Here is a 15072-nt window from a genome sequence, read left to right on the forward strand (position 1 = left end):
TCTCCCCCTCCTTCCTTCCTCAAGCTCTCCACCCTCTTCCATCTCCATTCTCAGAACCATTCCCTCCCTCCCCACCCCCATTTACTGCTGTGTCCTCCCTCCCCTATCCACCTATTACCTCCTGCCTGTGGGCTTGTGCTCCTGCCCCCGGCCCCTTCCCCCACCATTTTGTCTGGACACTGGCCTACATTTTGTCCATACCTTGATGACGGGCTCAAGCCTGAATCATCAGTTATGCATCTTTATCTCTGCCATATAAAATGCACTGTTGACCAGCTGAGTTTCTCCACCATTTTGTTCTTACTTGATTTCTACATTATGGATTGTCATTTCTTCCACTGAGTGTGTTGACTCTCACTGAGGGGCAGTTGCCCAGGGACAGTAAAGGCAGGCTATTCGTCTGTGGGTAGCATAACGGTCCTGATAACCAGCGGACCAGGCCCTGTTGCTCTCACTTCCCCCCCTATGAATTAACATAGAACCGGGCCTTGCCCTTGCAGTGCTGAGCTCACCATTGTTCCTGTGACTCTAGTTCCCTTGAGGGTAAACAGGAGGCAGCAACCACTCTCAGTTTAAAAAAGCAAGAAAGCTAATGACAGGATCCGACCCAAAACATTGAGCTGTGATTCTGCTCGACTCGCTGAGTAGCTTTAGCAGTAAAATGTGAAAGTCCGCAGATGCCGTTATCTGAAGTTAAAGCACGATGCTGGAGAAACTCAGCAGGTCAAACAGTGTCCTTTATAGAGCAAAGATAACTATCCATAACCAACATTTCAGGCTTGGTGGGAGCAATCTACTGCATCCTCTACATCGGAGAGTCTGGGCGAAGACTGAGAAAGCAATTCGCCGAGCACCCTCGCTCTGTCTGCATCAGTGACAGGGATCGCCCAATGGCCAGTTCTGCGTCCCTTGCTCACACGTCTGCCCTTGGCCTCGTGTACTATCCCACCAAGACCACCTGTAAATTGGAGGAACAACAGTTGATTTTTCCCATCTGGGCTCTCTCGAACCGGGCGGTATTAACGTCTCCTGTTTCTACTAACCTAATCTTCATTCTCCCTTTCCTCCCTTTTCCCCTCGTCTTCTTTCCCTGCCCATTCATAGAGCCCCCCCCCCCCCCCCCAGGCTTGTCACTGTGCCTTCTCTCTCTCATCCACTGTGCTCCTCTCCCACTGCCATTTTGTTCAGGCGCCTGCTGACATTTTTCCATACCTTGTTGAAAGTCTCAGGCCCAAAATGTTGGAAATCTGTTAAGGACACTGTTTAACCAGCTGAGTTTCTCCAGTGTCATGTTTTCACAGAGTTCCTCCAGCAGATTGTTTCCTGAACAAGGTAAACATTTGGTCCCAAGTTACTGGTGAGATTTAGCAGTTTTCACAAACAAGCAAAAGAGGGCTATACTTTGTTACAGAGTCCATGTACCCTGCAGACATAGGTGGTCTGTGATCAGTAAGGGATTACTGAGGAGGAGTGGGGGGAGGGGATCGCAAAAAGGTTGAGAATCACTGAATTAGCACCAAGCAAGGGCAGCACGAGAGCCCTGAGGTGGGATTCATTCAGGAGCCTAATGGTTGACGAGGAGGAACTGACTTTGTTGGTGTGCACTTTCAGTCTTCAACTGTCCCCCCAGCAAGAGAAAAGCGGGTGATGTATGTTGGCCTCAGGCAGCAGGAGACCTAGATGGAGCCCTCGGAGGGGTTGGGAGGTTTGCGTGATGTTCTGAGCCACATTGCCTGCTTTCTGTTGCTACTCCTGGTCCTGAGCAGGGCTAGCATTGTGCTGCACCCCAGGAGGTTGGTGAATTTAAATTTAGATGTGCATTCAGCATGGTGACAGGCCCTTTTAGCCCATGAGCCACCAATTGGCCCGCCACCCCAGTACGTTATTGAAGGATGGGAGGCATCTGGAGGAAACCCACACGGGGAAAATGTACAAGCTCCTCACAGTGCGGGATTCGAGTGCAGGTCCCCGTCACTAGTGTTGCTACTTACTGCGCCGCCGTGGTCCCAACACAGTCAGTATAGGAGGGAGTTGTACTCTGACCAGGGTGCACCAAACTTGGGGTGCTGTCAGTGGGAGTGTGGGCCGGTGATCACTGGTCCCCAGTGGTTCAATCCATCTCCAGCCTATGTCGTTCACATTCCTGTACTGTTTAAAAAAATTAATTGCACAACAATATCTACAACCCAAGGCCCTGCGATTAACAACATCACAGCAGACCTTCAAACATGGCGTTGAGGCAGCTCGCTTTGTGCAGCTGTGCTGGCAGCTCCATACAGCTGCTCGAGAATAATCTCTACAGTTTAACAAAAATGTTCAACACGATAAAGATCCTAAGAAAGGCTCTGTTGCCCAGCCACGTGCACATTCCACACTTTCCCCGAGAATCGTTAATCTGCCTTCTCTGTCACAGAGCCAGAGTACTGTCATGGCACAGAAAGAGGCTACTTGGTGCATTGAGTTAAAGCCAGCACCTACACAGCAGCGATACGGGCTGTTCGACCCATCAAATTGGCACTGACCATCACTAATCCTACAGTAATCTCATTGGCAGGTCACTCATCTGAGTGCTACTGGTACCATGTAACCCAGTACTCCCTGCTGGCTGGTTGGCGACTAAACTTGCTCCCCCTCCAGGCTTGTCTGGTGCGGAGGGGGACTAGACACCTGCAGGACCTGTCAAAGGGTGGAGCCTCTTGTAGGGTCAGTGGCCCTCTGGCAAACGAGCCGCGAAGCGCGGAAAGGGCATCCCTTGTATCGAAGCTTGGTCTAGCCATTCACTGCAACAGAGCGTCCCCCAGCCATCTTGGACCTCACCAGGCGGCTGGATCAGGGAGGGGATGTCGTGAGGGTGGATCTGGACCTGTGCAACCCCCGACTCACCTAAATCCATTCATGCACATGTTGTTCCTTTCTGAGGAGAGGGGTATCCTCATCAATCCCCACAAACTGACTGAAAGGAACCATCATCCTCCTATGGGATAGATCATCAGAAGAAAGAAGAATCCCATTTTATTCTCTGCACATTCCCACCTGCTTCCATACCCCCCCCCCCCCCCCCACCCAAGAGTCAACTCTCACCTACGTGCATTGGGGAAACTTACAGTGACTGATTTACCTGCTGACTCACACACCGTGGTGTGACATTGGAGCACCTGCGGGGAAGCCTATACAGTCACGGAGTTCATGAAAACTCCACACCAAGAGCACCCGAATTTAGGAATGAAGCCATTGCAATCCCAATTCCCTTGCCCTTGCCCCCAGCCTCCAGTCCTAATCACTTTCCTTTGGGAAACACTGAGTTGCTTCATGTTCAAAACTCAGTTCGGCTGGCGATCTCCAGGACACTGCTGCTTTTCTAAAAAAAATTTTTAAATTTGATTTAAAAAGAAATTTAAACATACAGCATGGTAACAGGTAATTTTGGCCTTGAGATCTGTTCTACCCATCTAATTAATCTACACCCTGGTATGTTTAAATGGCGGGTGGAAACCAGAGCCTACGGGGAAAACCCATGCAGACACGGAGAGAACGTACAAACTCCTTACAGACAGCGTGGGACTCGAACCCTGGTCCCAATCGCTGGTGCTATAAAGAGGTTGTACTAACAGTTACGCCAACCGTGCCATGCTCTTCACTACCACCCCCGCACCCTGGTCCACTGATCCCCTGTTGATGTCATTCCTGGGAAACTAGCCTGGTTCTCATATTAATGAGGGGCTTCTGTGATCCTGCTGCGTGGTGCCAGCAATCTTGCCCACAGCAAGCCCCCAAAGTTCGTGACCCAATCCCAAATGTTAGTGAGGGTGAGCAGTTTTGGTCTCTCTCGACACCCATATTGGAGAACCCGAGAAGGCAGGCGGGACCTCGGGCTCCTCCAGAAGACAACACCTTTAATACTGCAATGGTCCCTCAGTACTGCAGAGCACACTCAATAACTAGCCTGGATTGTTCAGGTAAAAATTAAACCCACAAACTTCTTTCTCTGGAACAAGGCAGTCCTTTAAGACGAGAACTAGGGGATGGAGCCTCAAGATCCAGGGTGATAGATTTTGGATGGAGATGAGGAAGAACTGCTTTTCCCAGAGGGTGGTGAATTGCTGCCATCGAAGCAGTAGACGTGACCTCCGTAAAGGTATTTAAGACAAGGTTGGATAGATTTTTTCATAGTTGAGAAATTAAAGGATGGTGGGGGGGGGGGGGAAAAGGCAGGTAGATGGAGATGAGCCTGTCATCAGATCTGCCTTGATCTCATTGACCAGGGTCGACGGGCCTAATGGCCGACTCCTACTTCTATTTCTTCTGTTTGAGTTTGGACAAATGAGGAGTAACTTTATTCAAAAGATTCTAAAGGAGTTTGATGTTTTCACTGGTGGGAGAGTCGTGAACAAGGGGAGTTGTTGTGACCAGTCATTTGAAACTCGAATGCATGGAAATTTAATCTCTCTAAGTAGTGAAATGCTGGGATTCTCTGCCCCACAGGGTGGTGAGGGATGTACCATTAGATCAGCCATTGTCAACAGGGGCCATATTTCCCCCTCCCCCCTCCTCTGGGGGAAACTGCACATTTAACGGGGGGTGGGGTGACAGTCTGGTCCTTGATAAGGGGTGCCCAAGGTGCATGGGGGGGTAGAAGTGTAGAAGAATCCAACTAAACTTGGCTGTTTCACGAGGAAGGGGGCCCCTAAACGTTGAGCAGAGCCCTGAGGGGACTGAGAATGGCTGCTCTTGATATACAAGGTGGAGACGATTGAGGTATTGAGAGTTTTGGAGAACTGGCACGGGGTAGATCAGATGTAACACAGAGCCCTGCCAATTCAGCAAGGTATGCATCAAAGGTGTGCTGCATAATACGTCTTCTCAGTGTGTGGAATGCAACCGTACTGGTATGTACAGGTTTAATCTAATTTGATAGCTGCCTTCAAATAGCACTGAAGAGTAATTTGCTGTCTAAATGTTTTCATTCACAGCACTGATTGCAGTGTCTGTTGCACCAAGAGTCATACAGGCTTTTGGAGTTTGAAGGATGGTGCTGATATCAGACCATAAAACTCTAAGATGTAGGTGCAGAAATAGGCCGTTCAGCCCATCAAATCATGAGCTGATATAGTTTCCCACTGCCCTGGCTCGTCCAGAACCTGCCTTAAACGCACCCAATGACCCTGCCTTCACAAGTGCCTGTGGTACAAATTCCATAGATTTACCACCCTCTGGCTGAAGCAATGCCTCCACAACTGTTCTCAGCAGATGTCCTTCAGTCCTGGAGTTTTGCCCTCTCGTCCTAGACTCTCCCACCAGGGGAGGTAACCTTTCTACGTCTGTTCTGTGCACTTGTTTCAGCATTGCAATGCCATCCTCCCTGTGATGAACCCTGCCACACATTGGCCACTTGCCTACCAAGGATCGAGATGTTCTGATTAAACTGGCCAAGCCCATTCTCCATGGCCATCACGTTGACTCGCCTCTCTGATGTGCAGTTCAGGGCATGAATCCTCCACAGGGCGTTGCCAGTGGGGTAACGCAAGTTTAAAATCAAACTGCAAATTCTGAAATAAAACCAGAAAATGCTGGAAACAGCAAGTCAATACAGTAGTGAGGGAGGTCATCCTCCGCCGCTGTCTGGGTGGAGTTTGCATGCTCTCGCTACGAACTGCATGAGTTTCCTCCCACATTCCAAAGACGTGAGGATCGGAGCGTTAATTGGGCGCCGTGAATTCCCCCTGAGTGGGAAAATCTGGGAGGGGTGGGTGTAGGAACATTGTTGGGAATAAAATGGGATTTGAGCAGGATTTGTGGAAAAGTGTGGTTGGTGATGGGCATGGACTTGGGGTCGAATCAGGATTTATTGTCATGAACAAGTCATAAAATTCAATGTTTTGAGGTAGCGTCACAGCGCAAACATTCATGTTATAACCATTTAACAACATTACTAGAAATTTTAAAAAGTGCATGAAGAGTAAGGCAGTGTCTTTGGTTCATTGATTATTCAGGAATCTGATGGCAGAGGGGAAGAAGCTGTCCTTGTGATGCTGAGTGCTCGGCTTTTTAGGCTCCTGTAGCTTTTTCCCAATGGTAGCAGAGTGAAGAGAGCATGGCCTGGGTGGTGGGGGTGGGGGGGTCTTTGAGGATAGAAGCTGCTTTTTTAAGACACCGCCTCATGTAGATGTCCTTGATGGAGTGAAGTCTGGTGTCTGTGATGTGGCAGGCCTAGTTAACAACCCTCTGGAGTTTATTCTTGTCCTGAGCGTTGGCGCCTCTGTACCAGGCAGTGATGTAACCAGCCAGAATGCTCTCCACGGTACACCTGTGAAAATTTACGAGAATTTTTGGTAACATCCTGAATCTCCTCAAGAGACCACACAAAATATAGCTGCTAGCGAGTCTTCTTTGTGATTGCATCAACATGGAGGCTCCAGGACAGATTCTGGGAGATGTTGGCACCCAGGAATTTGAAGTTCTTGACCCTCTCCACGACTGAGCCCTCGATGAGGACTGGGTCATGTTCCCCTTACTTCCTCCTGAAGCCCGCAATCATCTCTTTGGTTTTGCTGTCGTTGAGCGCAAGGTTGTTGATATGACACCATTCAACGAGCTGATCCATCTCCCTCCTGTACGCTTCCTCATTGCCGTTTGTGATTCTGCCGACAACTGTGGTGTCATCGGCAAATTTGGAGATGCCATTGAATTTGTACCTGACCACACAGTCGTGTGTGTATAATGAGTAGAGCAGTGGGCTAAGCACACATCTTTGGGGTGTGCCTGTGTTGATGATCAATGAGGAGGAGATGCTGTTTCCAATTTGTTCTGACTATGGTCTTCCAATGAGAAAGTCAAGGATCCAGTTGCAGAGTAGAGTATAGACCAGCACTGAGGGAATAACGGTATTGAAGGCTGAGCTGTAGTCGATGAAGAGCTGCCGTATGTATGAATTACTGTTTTTGAGGTGATCCAGAGCTGAGTGGAGAGCCAGCGATATTGCATCTGCTGTGGAGCGAGTCTGACGATAGGGGACATTTTGTCTGGAAAAGGTATAAAGAAACAGAAAATGTCGGGAATACAGAAAGCATCCAGTGATATAGGGGAGCAGGAATGATTCCTATTGGATGATGCAAATACCTAAATCAGCCATTCATTCTTCTTTTGGTTGTGGTTCACCCCCCCACCTCCCCCCCCCACTCCGAAGACCAGCGGCAGATTGACCATTAGGCTGAGTAGGCTGAAGCCTAGGGGCCTGGAAGGTAAGGGAGCCCATCACAACCACTGGTAAACCAATGTAACCACTTGTCAATATGGGCTCACATTTGTCCTGGGTCCACCCGTCAATCAAAGCTCGCGATCCGCATCTATCAATTCTGGCTCCACCGGACATGTCAATTAATGCTCGCGTTTGTATGAGGGCACAAGTCTGCCTCCTGCAGCGTCGTTCGGCTCCTACAGCTTTGCTCGCGGGAGGGTTAGTCTTTTAAAAAAGACTCTCCCTTCTGTGTTATTTTGTATTGAGACTTAGAACTGATTTTACTTATCCTTTTGTAACTAACAGACTTTCAAATTATTCAGGGCTGGCAGACACCTTCTGTAAGGTAAAGTTTTGTTTGATTTTCCTCTTCTCATGCAACCAAACACCAACTGGTGTATTCCCAGCATGTCCCAGCGGATAAATTTAGAACATGTGAGGGCATCACGCCCAAAGGCTAATAAATGGAACAAATTCACTTTATTCAATGAAGGGTGGGGGCAGGGGGGTGGTGGTGGCCTTACTGAAGCTCAGCCTAGTGGTAGTTTATGGGCCCCCTTCCCAGTGAAGCAATCAAGTTCAGTTGGTTTCCTCCGACTTCAGAAATATTTTGTGATTTCAACTGTGGCCCCTCCTTAAATGTTGCTGTGGCCCCCAGAAGAGAATGCTTGAACTACACCACCACTTACCGCAGCTTTAACCATTATCCTTTAATACCTTTAATTTTCCATTTTTAGCCAACTACCATCAAGAAGGTACACGGAGCATCAAACTCAGGACTGCCAGGTTGGAGAATAGCTTCTTCTCACAGGCTGTGAGACCGAGTAAATCATCCCAAATATTTCCATTTCTTTATGGGGATAATTGTGCATGTGTATATACCTGCTGCCTTGAGGGCGAAGCCTCTTTAGACAAAGTCTAAGAGACGGTAAACTCTGAGTTCAAACCACCTGCTGCCTTGCAGGTTTTGCCTCTTCGGCCAAAGGCTAGGAGAAGGCAACTCTGACTTCATATCCCCGGGCTCGGCTCTCCAGCCCTCAGCTATGGGCCCCAGCTATGGGCAAATAGCACGTCATTCTGGCAGCAGGGGCTGGCAGCTGTGACAGAGCGTGAAAAACAATTTCCATAGTGGTCTGCAGCAGTATACTCGGTGGGCAAAGGAACCATAAGGACAATGGCTAGCGAGCGCGGTCTTGAAACAGACCATTGCAGGGCAATCCCATGTCACTCTGGCTGTCGTGCCTTGTATTCTGCCAGGCTCAGTGGCATGGGACCCAGAGGGAGGCGTTTGTCCTGGGCAAGCACTCGCCTCCAAGTCTTTGCCCTGACACACGGTGCCTAAAACTGAAAAACTACAAGGCACCGTGTTCATCTTCGCTTGTGAAGGGATGGGCCATGATGGGATGGATGAATATACCTTGGTGTGGAGAAACGCTATTTTGTTGTGTTGTATATTTACAAACAGATGATAATTTAACTTGAACTTTAAACTAGTGGTTCTCAACCTTTTTCTTTCCACTCACACCCCACTTGAAGTATTCCCTGTTGCCATCAGTGCTCTGTGATTAGTAAGGGATTGATTAAGGTGGGATGTGGTTGGGAAGAGAAGGTTGAGAATCATTGCTCTAGACCCAATTGTCACTGAAATATTTTGAATGAGAAAAATTGTCATTGGCCCATTTCCTTTGGAGTTCTGAAACTGTGCACATAACGAGTCAATCAGGGACGATTAAAACAGCGGTTTTCAAACTTTCCACCCACATCCCACATTAAGCAACCCCTTACTAATCACAGAGCACCGATAGCCTAGGGATTACTTAAAGTGGTACGTGAGTGGAAAGAAAAGAGTTGAGAACCACTGGTTTAAAAGCTTGTCCATCAAAAGTTCCAAATTCCCAGCATCTGCAGTCTCAGATTTCTATCACCTTTAATTGGTTGGCTCTAAATTTGTTATCGAGGATCCACACCACCCAGCACACGCCCAGCTCTTGCTGCAGCTGCTGTCATCGGGAAAGAGCTCGTACCACCAGGTTCAAGACCAGCTGCTCCCCCTCCACCGTCAGACTCCTCAACAACAAACTCAATTAAGTTCTCTGAATCAATGAAGGACTTTTGTTTTTCTCTCTGTATTGCAGTCAGGTTGTTTACATTTCTTTATTTGTTTACATGTGTACAGTTTTTTTGCATTACTAATAAGTGGTAATTTTGCCTGGCCCACAGGAAAAGAAATCTCAGGGTTGTTTATGATGTTATGACAATAAACCTGAATCCCGCCCCCCCCCCCCCATGACGTTTTGAATGTATTTCTCACATTAAACCCAAATGGATATTTTTCATGTTTTCCCTGTGAAGCAGTAAAGTTTTAGTTTCTTCTGTACTCCTACGTTAAAAAAAAACCTTAAAAAATATATTTATTACATGAGGTGAAAAGAAAAGTACTGTGAACGCCAGCCAGCAACCCCCCCCCCCCCCATGGAGAATGGCTGGTCTAGATGAGCCACGTGACCTACACTTTCTTCTGTGTCATTCGTCCAGTCAGGCAGCATCTGGCACGAGCACGATTGAGTCGAGGCTTTTAGGTCAGCTGCCCTTTGTTAGGGCCTCATCAGCCTTGATGAAGGGCTTTGACCTGAAGCACTGACCATTGTTTTTTCTTCTCCCACTGATACTGCTCGACCTGCTGAGGCCTCCGGCAGATTGTTTGTTGCTTCATCTTCCAGCAACGGCAGTCGACTGTGTGTCGCTGAGGCACAGGGTACGGCTGGTAGGGTAGTTGGCTGCTGTACCTTGCCCCAAATGCAGTGACTAATGGAACCCTGCATGTATGAGGAGGAATGGGATCAGTGGGAGTGCTCTGAGTTGGCTGCTGTGACTTGCTGTGACAAATGTTGTATGGAAATATAAAATGTGAAAATAGACTAGTAAAATATTCATTGCAGCGCTGTGCCAATGTGCTACCAGTCTTGGGTCAAGTTTATTATCATCCAATTGCACAAGTACGATTTGATGAAACAGCAGGTCTCTGGACGTGGGTGCAAAACACGTAGACACACAACCAGATGTAAGACATGTATAGACAAACAATACATAGGTTATGCAGGACGGGTAGTCATGTACAAGTGCCTAACCTGTTGTCTGGAACTCCGAAAACCGGCAACCTCCAAAAACCAGCACGGTTTTCAGTAGATCCCATCTGCTCATCAAAGCTGGAGTTTGGCGCCAAACATGACCCTCACTCAACTCACGTTCCGCTACTTTGAATTGCCTGCCCAGTGTCCTTATGTTTTCAGTCGGCCCGGCAGCAACTTAACAGCTGCTGTCGTTACCCATGACCCCCCCCCGGACAGCTGAAACCGCTGTGCCAGTGCAGGGGAACCTAGAAGGGGGCCATTCACCTGGTGCTGGTACAGCGGCGGGCAGGCTGAGGGAAGAGAGAGAGGGCAGCGCGACTCGGGCGGGCAAGGGGGTAGAGATGGCAGCGAGATGGGTGGGCGGGGTGGGGGAAGAGAAGGCAGCGCGACTTGAGAGGGGAAGAGAGGGCAGCGCGACTTGAGCGGGCAAGGGGGTAGAGATGGCAGCATGACTTGGGCAGGTGAGGGGGGGAGTCGGGACTGTGACTTGGAGAGGGAGGGGGAGATGGCAGCTGACTCAGGAGTGGGGGGGGGGAGAGAGATGCATTGCGACTCAAGCAGGCAGGCTTAAAGGGACCAAAATCAAAATGATTCCGAAATCCGGAAGATTCTGAACAATGGCAGGTATCTGGCCCCGACGATCCCGGATGAAAGGTTAGGCAGCTGTATACAAAAATTGTTTAATGAAGAAGAGAATCTTGGATGGTTAGTGTGTGCAGTTCCTTTGGGCCATTCAGTCTCAGCTCATTTGCTGTGTTTGATTATTATTAACGATGACTCTGCAAATTTTGCTGCATTGTTGCCCTCTTTTAATCTCTTGTCGAATAAGCAAAGACTCGACAAGCTTCAACTTCACCCCACATTTTAATGATGAGGCGAAATTTTTGAGCTCAACAAAATGGTGTCAGTGAGTTGGGATAAGCCACCTTTGGGCAGGTGGATGTCGGGTCACGCCCAGAAACTGTTAAAATTGTTCATCACAGTTGGTAGTGCAGTTCACAAAAGTGCTGGAGAAACTCAGCAGGCCACACAGAGTCCTTGGAAAGGTTCGTGCCAGAGCCTTTCATCGGGTATGTTGCTCATGGGGCCTTGGGACCGGAACGTCGACTGCCTTTTACTTCCTCTGGGTGCTGTGTGACCTGCCGAGTTTGTCCAGCACGTGATTGTGCTGCACTGGGCCCCGGCATCTCCAGTCCTGTTCAACTCCATTACCATTTGGGGGTAGGATTTCGTGAATCCAAATCTAAGAGTGTGATTTTGAGAGTTTACTGTTATATACGTTAGAACCGATGAATCAAAATTCTTACTTGCTGCAGCCACACACAAATAGCATAAATTAAATAGTACAAATTAAAATTATCACAATATTGTCAAGATAGAAAGAGATAAGAAATATAAGACACATGAATATCAGTGCAAAAAAGCACCCTGATGTTTGAATAGCGCAGAGACCTCGAGCAGTTTATGGTTAGGTTAAAAACTGGAGAAACTTAGCAGGTCAAACAGCGAACTTTATGTAGCAAAGAAGAAGATACATCACCAACGTTTTGGGCTTGAGCCCCTCATCAAGGTACGAGCCCACAATCAAGGCTGAAATGTTGGTGATGTATCTTTGTCTTTGCTATATAAAAGACTGACCTGTTGAGTTTCTCCAGCATTTGTGTTTCACTCTACCCACTCTACTCACTTCAGTTGGTATGTGGCTGTTCAAGATCATTGATAGCTTTTGGGGATTTAAAAAAAAACACTTCTGGAGGTGCTGGTCATCAGGCTTCTGTACCTTCTGCCTGTTTCCAGACGTATAATTTTTTCATACAATATTCTGCAGTCTGTCGGCAGTGGATGAACCAGCCGTGCAACTGTACAAGGTACTGGTGAGGCTGTGTCTGGAGCGCTGTGTGCAGGACTGACCTCCTTCCTTGAGGAAGGAGGTACTGACTCAGGAGGAGGTTTGTCAGGTTGGTCCCAGGGATAAGGGGGTTGGTCTCTGCACGGTTTGCTTTTCCACTCAATTTAGCGTCCTAAGAATGGACAAAGGAAAAAGAGTCAGTGCTTTCCAGGTCAATGACCTGGCCATTGGTTCTGACCAGCGAGGGGCTCTGTGGCTGAGGGACCCACGCAGGCGACTTGCGGCGGTGGTGGTGGGGTGGGGGGTGGATCTGCATGGGGCTACGGGCTGCTGGAGCCTTGCTCGTGGGATCTGGGTTGGAGAGGCCACTGAGGGTGAATGGCTCTCAAAGGACCCCGGGCGCTGAAGGCTCCCTGATCATGTCGGAAGTTTGGATCTGGAGTTGGGGTTGCTGCTGGATCCGACAGGAGTCTGTGCCGCTACAGGAGCGCTGGTGGCGGGGGGGGGGAGAATCCATGGAGACTCCATGTTTCTGAAGAGACTCTCTTTTGCTTCCCTTCCTTACTGTAAGAGACGCTGGGCGACTCTGCCTTACGGCAAGCAGAAGGCAGTTTTGTGTAATATTGTAAAGGAATCCTGACTGCACTATTGAATCTGTTTCTCTCTCTCCAAGGATGCTGCTCAACCTCTTAAATATTTTCAGTCTGCCTGTTTTAATCTCTGGATTAAACCTGGCTTTACTTCAAGAATGGCTCCGGGTTACCTTAAGCATGTGAGGGCATCCAATGGGGTGCAGAGGAGAATTGTAGTGAGAGGTTTTAGTCAACTGCGGAGGGTTGACTGGCATTCTGATCTTTGGGATCAAGGGGGAAGAAAGTAACTGGGATGTTCAAAGTCAGGAAGAGTATCGTTGCCCTTTTCCTTCTTAGTTCTCTTGACTAGTCCTTCTCCCACATTCTTGCAAACCTTCACGAACGTGGCAGCAAACCTGCTCCTCCATCTCCCCAGGCAGCCTATTTCCAGTTGAGAGTAACTCGCTGCATTGAGGGAGTCCTGAGGCCATCAGGAGTAGGTGGGAGGAGGGGGGACTCTGCCTGCCGCGCTTGTAAACTTCGAAGAGTCGGCATAAATGTAACTGAGAAAATATTCCGGGCTGCAGGAATGGAGCCGGGAAGAATGAAGACTTAAAGGTCTGTGCGTGACATATCATGTACACAGTGGCCTGAATGGCCTCCTCTGTACAATTTCCATAATTCTGTTCGATTTACAGCGACGAATGATTCTGGCTCTTATTTTAAGGATATTTTTCCAGGTATGGTGGGTGCTCCAGTTGCCTCCTGCCCTTCAAACCGCACCGGGGGCTCTTGTAGTTGGGTGTAAATGGGCAGCACAGGTTTGAGGGCTGGAAGGACTTGTTAACCATGCTGCACATCTAAAATAAAAATCAGAAATAAGTCAAGTCCCTGCCACGTGTTTAGTAGGTTATTTATTAAAGCCAGTGATTTTTAAAAAAAAAGTTGTCTCTTCCCACAGGAGCAACACCATGGATTAGCGTCTGAACTCTGTGGGGTTTGTATGTGAATGTGAATAGGGTCCGGTCCGCAGGTGCCTGTCCACTGTGCTTTCAATGACCTGAATATCAATAGCACTCCTGACGTCATGTCCCTCTGTTCCACAGCATCTACAAAACCCAGGCAGTTTCCAAACAGCGGCTCAAGAGCTTCTCGACTGGTGTGAAGATCCTCGTGCCTTCCAGAGAACCTTCGAGCAGAGTCTGATGGGATGCCTGTCGGTATGTTTACTCAATCCACAAACTGGTTAGCATTCAGCAGTTGTCTTTATTGCCGTTTCAGGAACCATCCTCGACTCCTGAGGATCTGGTAATTGAAGGGCAAGGTTTAAAGGAAGGGGACTCTTGATGAAGCTGTGTGACCCCACAGTGGGTCTCAACCATTTTTTTTCCACCCCCTTAAGTAATCCCTTACAGCCTCAAGATTCAATTTATTATAATATGACACCTTTATTACAATGACAAAAAATTGTTTATGCCTGCTGTAAATAGAACTGATAAGCCATGGGCAGAAGTTGCCTGAAACGCCTCTTCCAGTCAGAGAAAGAGAAGCAAAAGAGAGTCCCCTCCCCCCTACCCCACCCCTAGATTCACCTCTAGCACCTCCACAGCCACAGAGTCCAGTCCAAACCATCAGCAATCCAAGCTCCAGATCTGAACCTCTGATGCGGTCAGGGACCTTTCGGCGCCCTCGGCAACCCCCCTCACATCTCGATATTCGATGCCCCTCCAGCCAGTCTCCAGCAGCCCCCGGCGCGAGTCTCCCGACAGCGGACTCCCACGGACTCCGTGGGTTCCTTGCCTCGAGTCGCCGGCAGCCCATTGGTCTTTCAGCCGCAGAGCCCCCCGCCCAACTGGTCCATCACCGTGGTCACCTTCTCAGACGGAGATGGTCTCCCTGTTTTCTGGTGCCCTGCACCAGTCATCTGCTCCCCTGGTGCCTGCAGCCTCTCATGGCTACTGCTGATCATGGGTGCTCTGTGGATTACTTAAGGTGGTATGTGAGGTATGGTCCCAGACCTGTGCTCAGAACTCCTGCTGTGGTCCTACCCAAGCTTTGTATTGACTGCAGTGACCAAACAACCCTCCCCCCACCACAACTGAAGCCGGAGCTGCTTTAACAGCAGCGCTGTTGCTGAAGCAGACCTGTGGGGAGTGGGGAGCAGAGCCACAGTGCTTTCCCTTGGGGTCCAACCACCCAATCCGATTGCCATCAGCTCTTTTACAGGCTTTAAATGGAGCCGACAGTGGTCTTATTTAAAATCTGTGCCCAAGACGGCGGCCCCTA

At 48.9% G+C, this 15072-nt stretch overlaps 1 protein-coding gene across 3 annotated transcripts in view; it reads left to right on the forward strand.

Moving 5' to 3' along the window:
- Positions 1-15072, forward strand: part of LOC138753986 (zinc finger MIZ domain-containing protein 1-like) — a 196940-nt gene that overhangs the window by 34338 nt on the left and 147530 nt on the right. For all 3 annotated transcript variants that reach the window (XM_069917661.1, XM_069917664.1, XM_069917662.1), the window contains exon 3: positions 13893-14006. In XM_069917661.1, coding sequence (XP_069773762.1) covers positions 13893-14006 — 114 coding nt within the window. The remainder of the gene's footprint in view (positions 1-13892; positions 14007-15072) is intronic.

This window comes from Narcine bancroftii, chromosome 2 (genome assembly GCF_036971445.1).
Source record: "Narcine bancroftii isolate sNarBan1 chromosome 2, sNarBan1.hap1, whole genome shotgun sequence".
NCBI lineage: Eukaryota > Metazoa > Chordata > Chondrichthyes > Torpediniformes > Narcinidae > Narcine > Narcine bancroftii.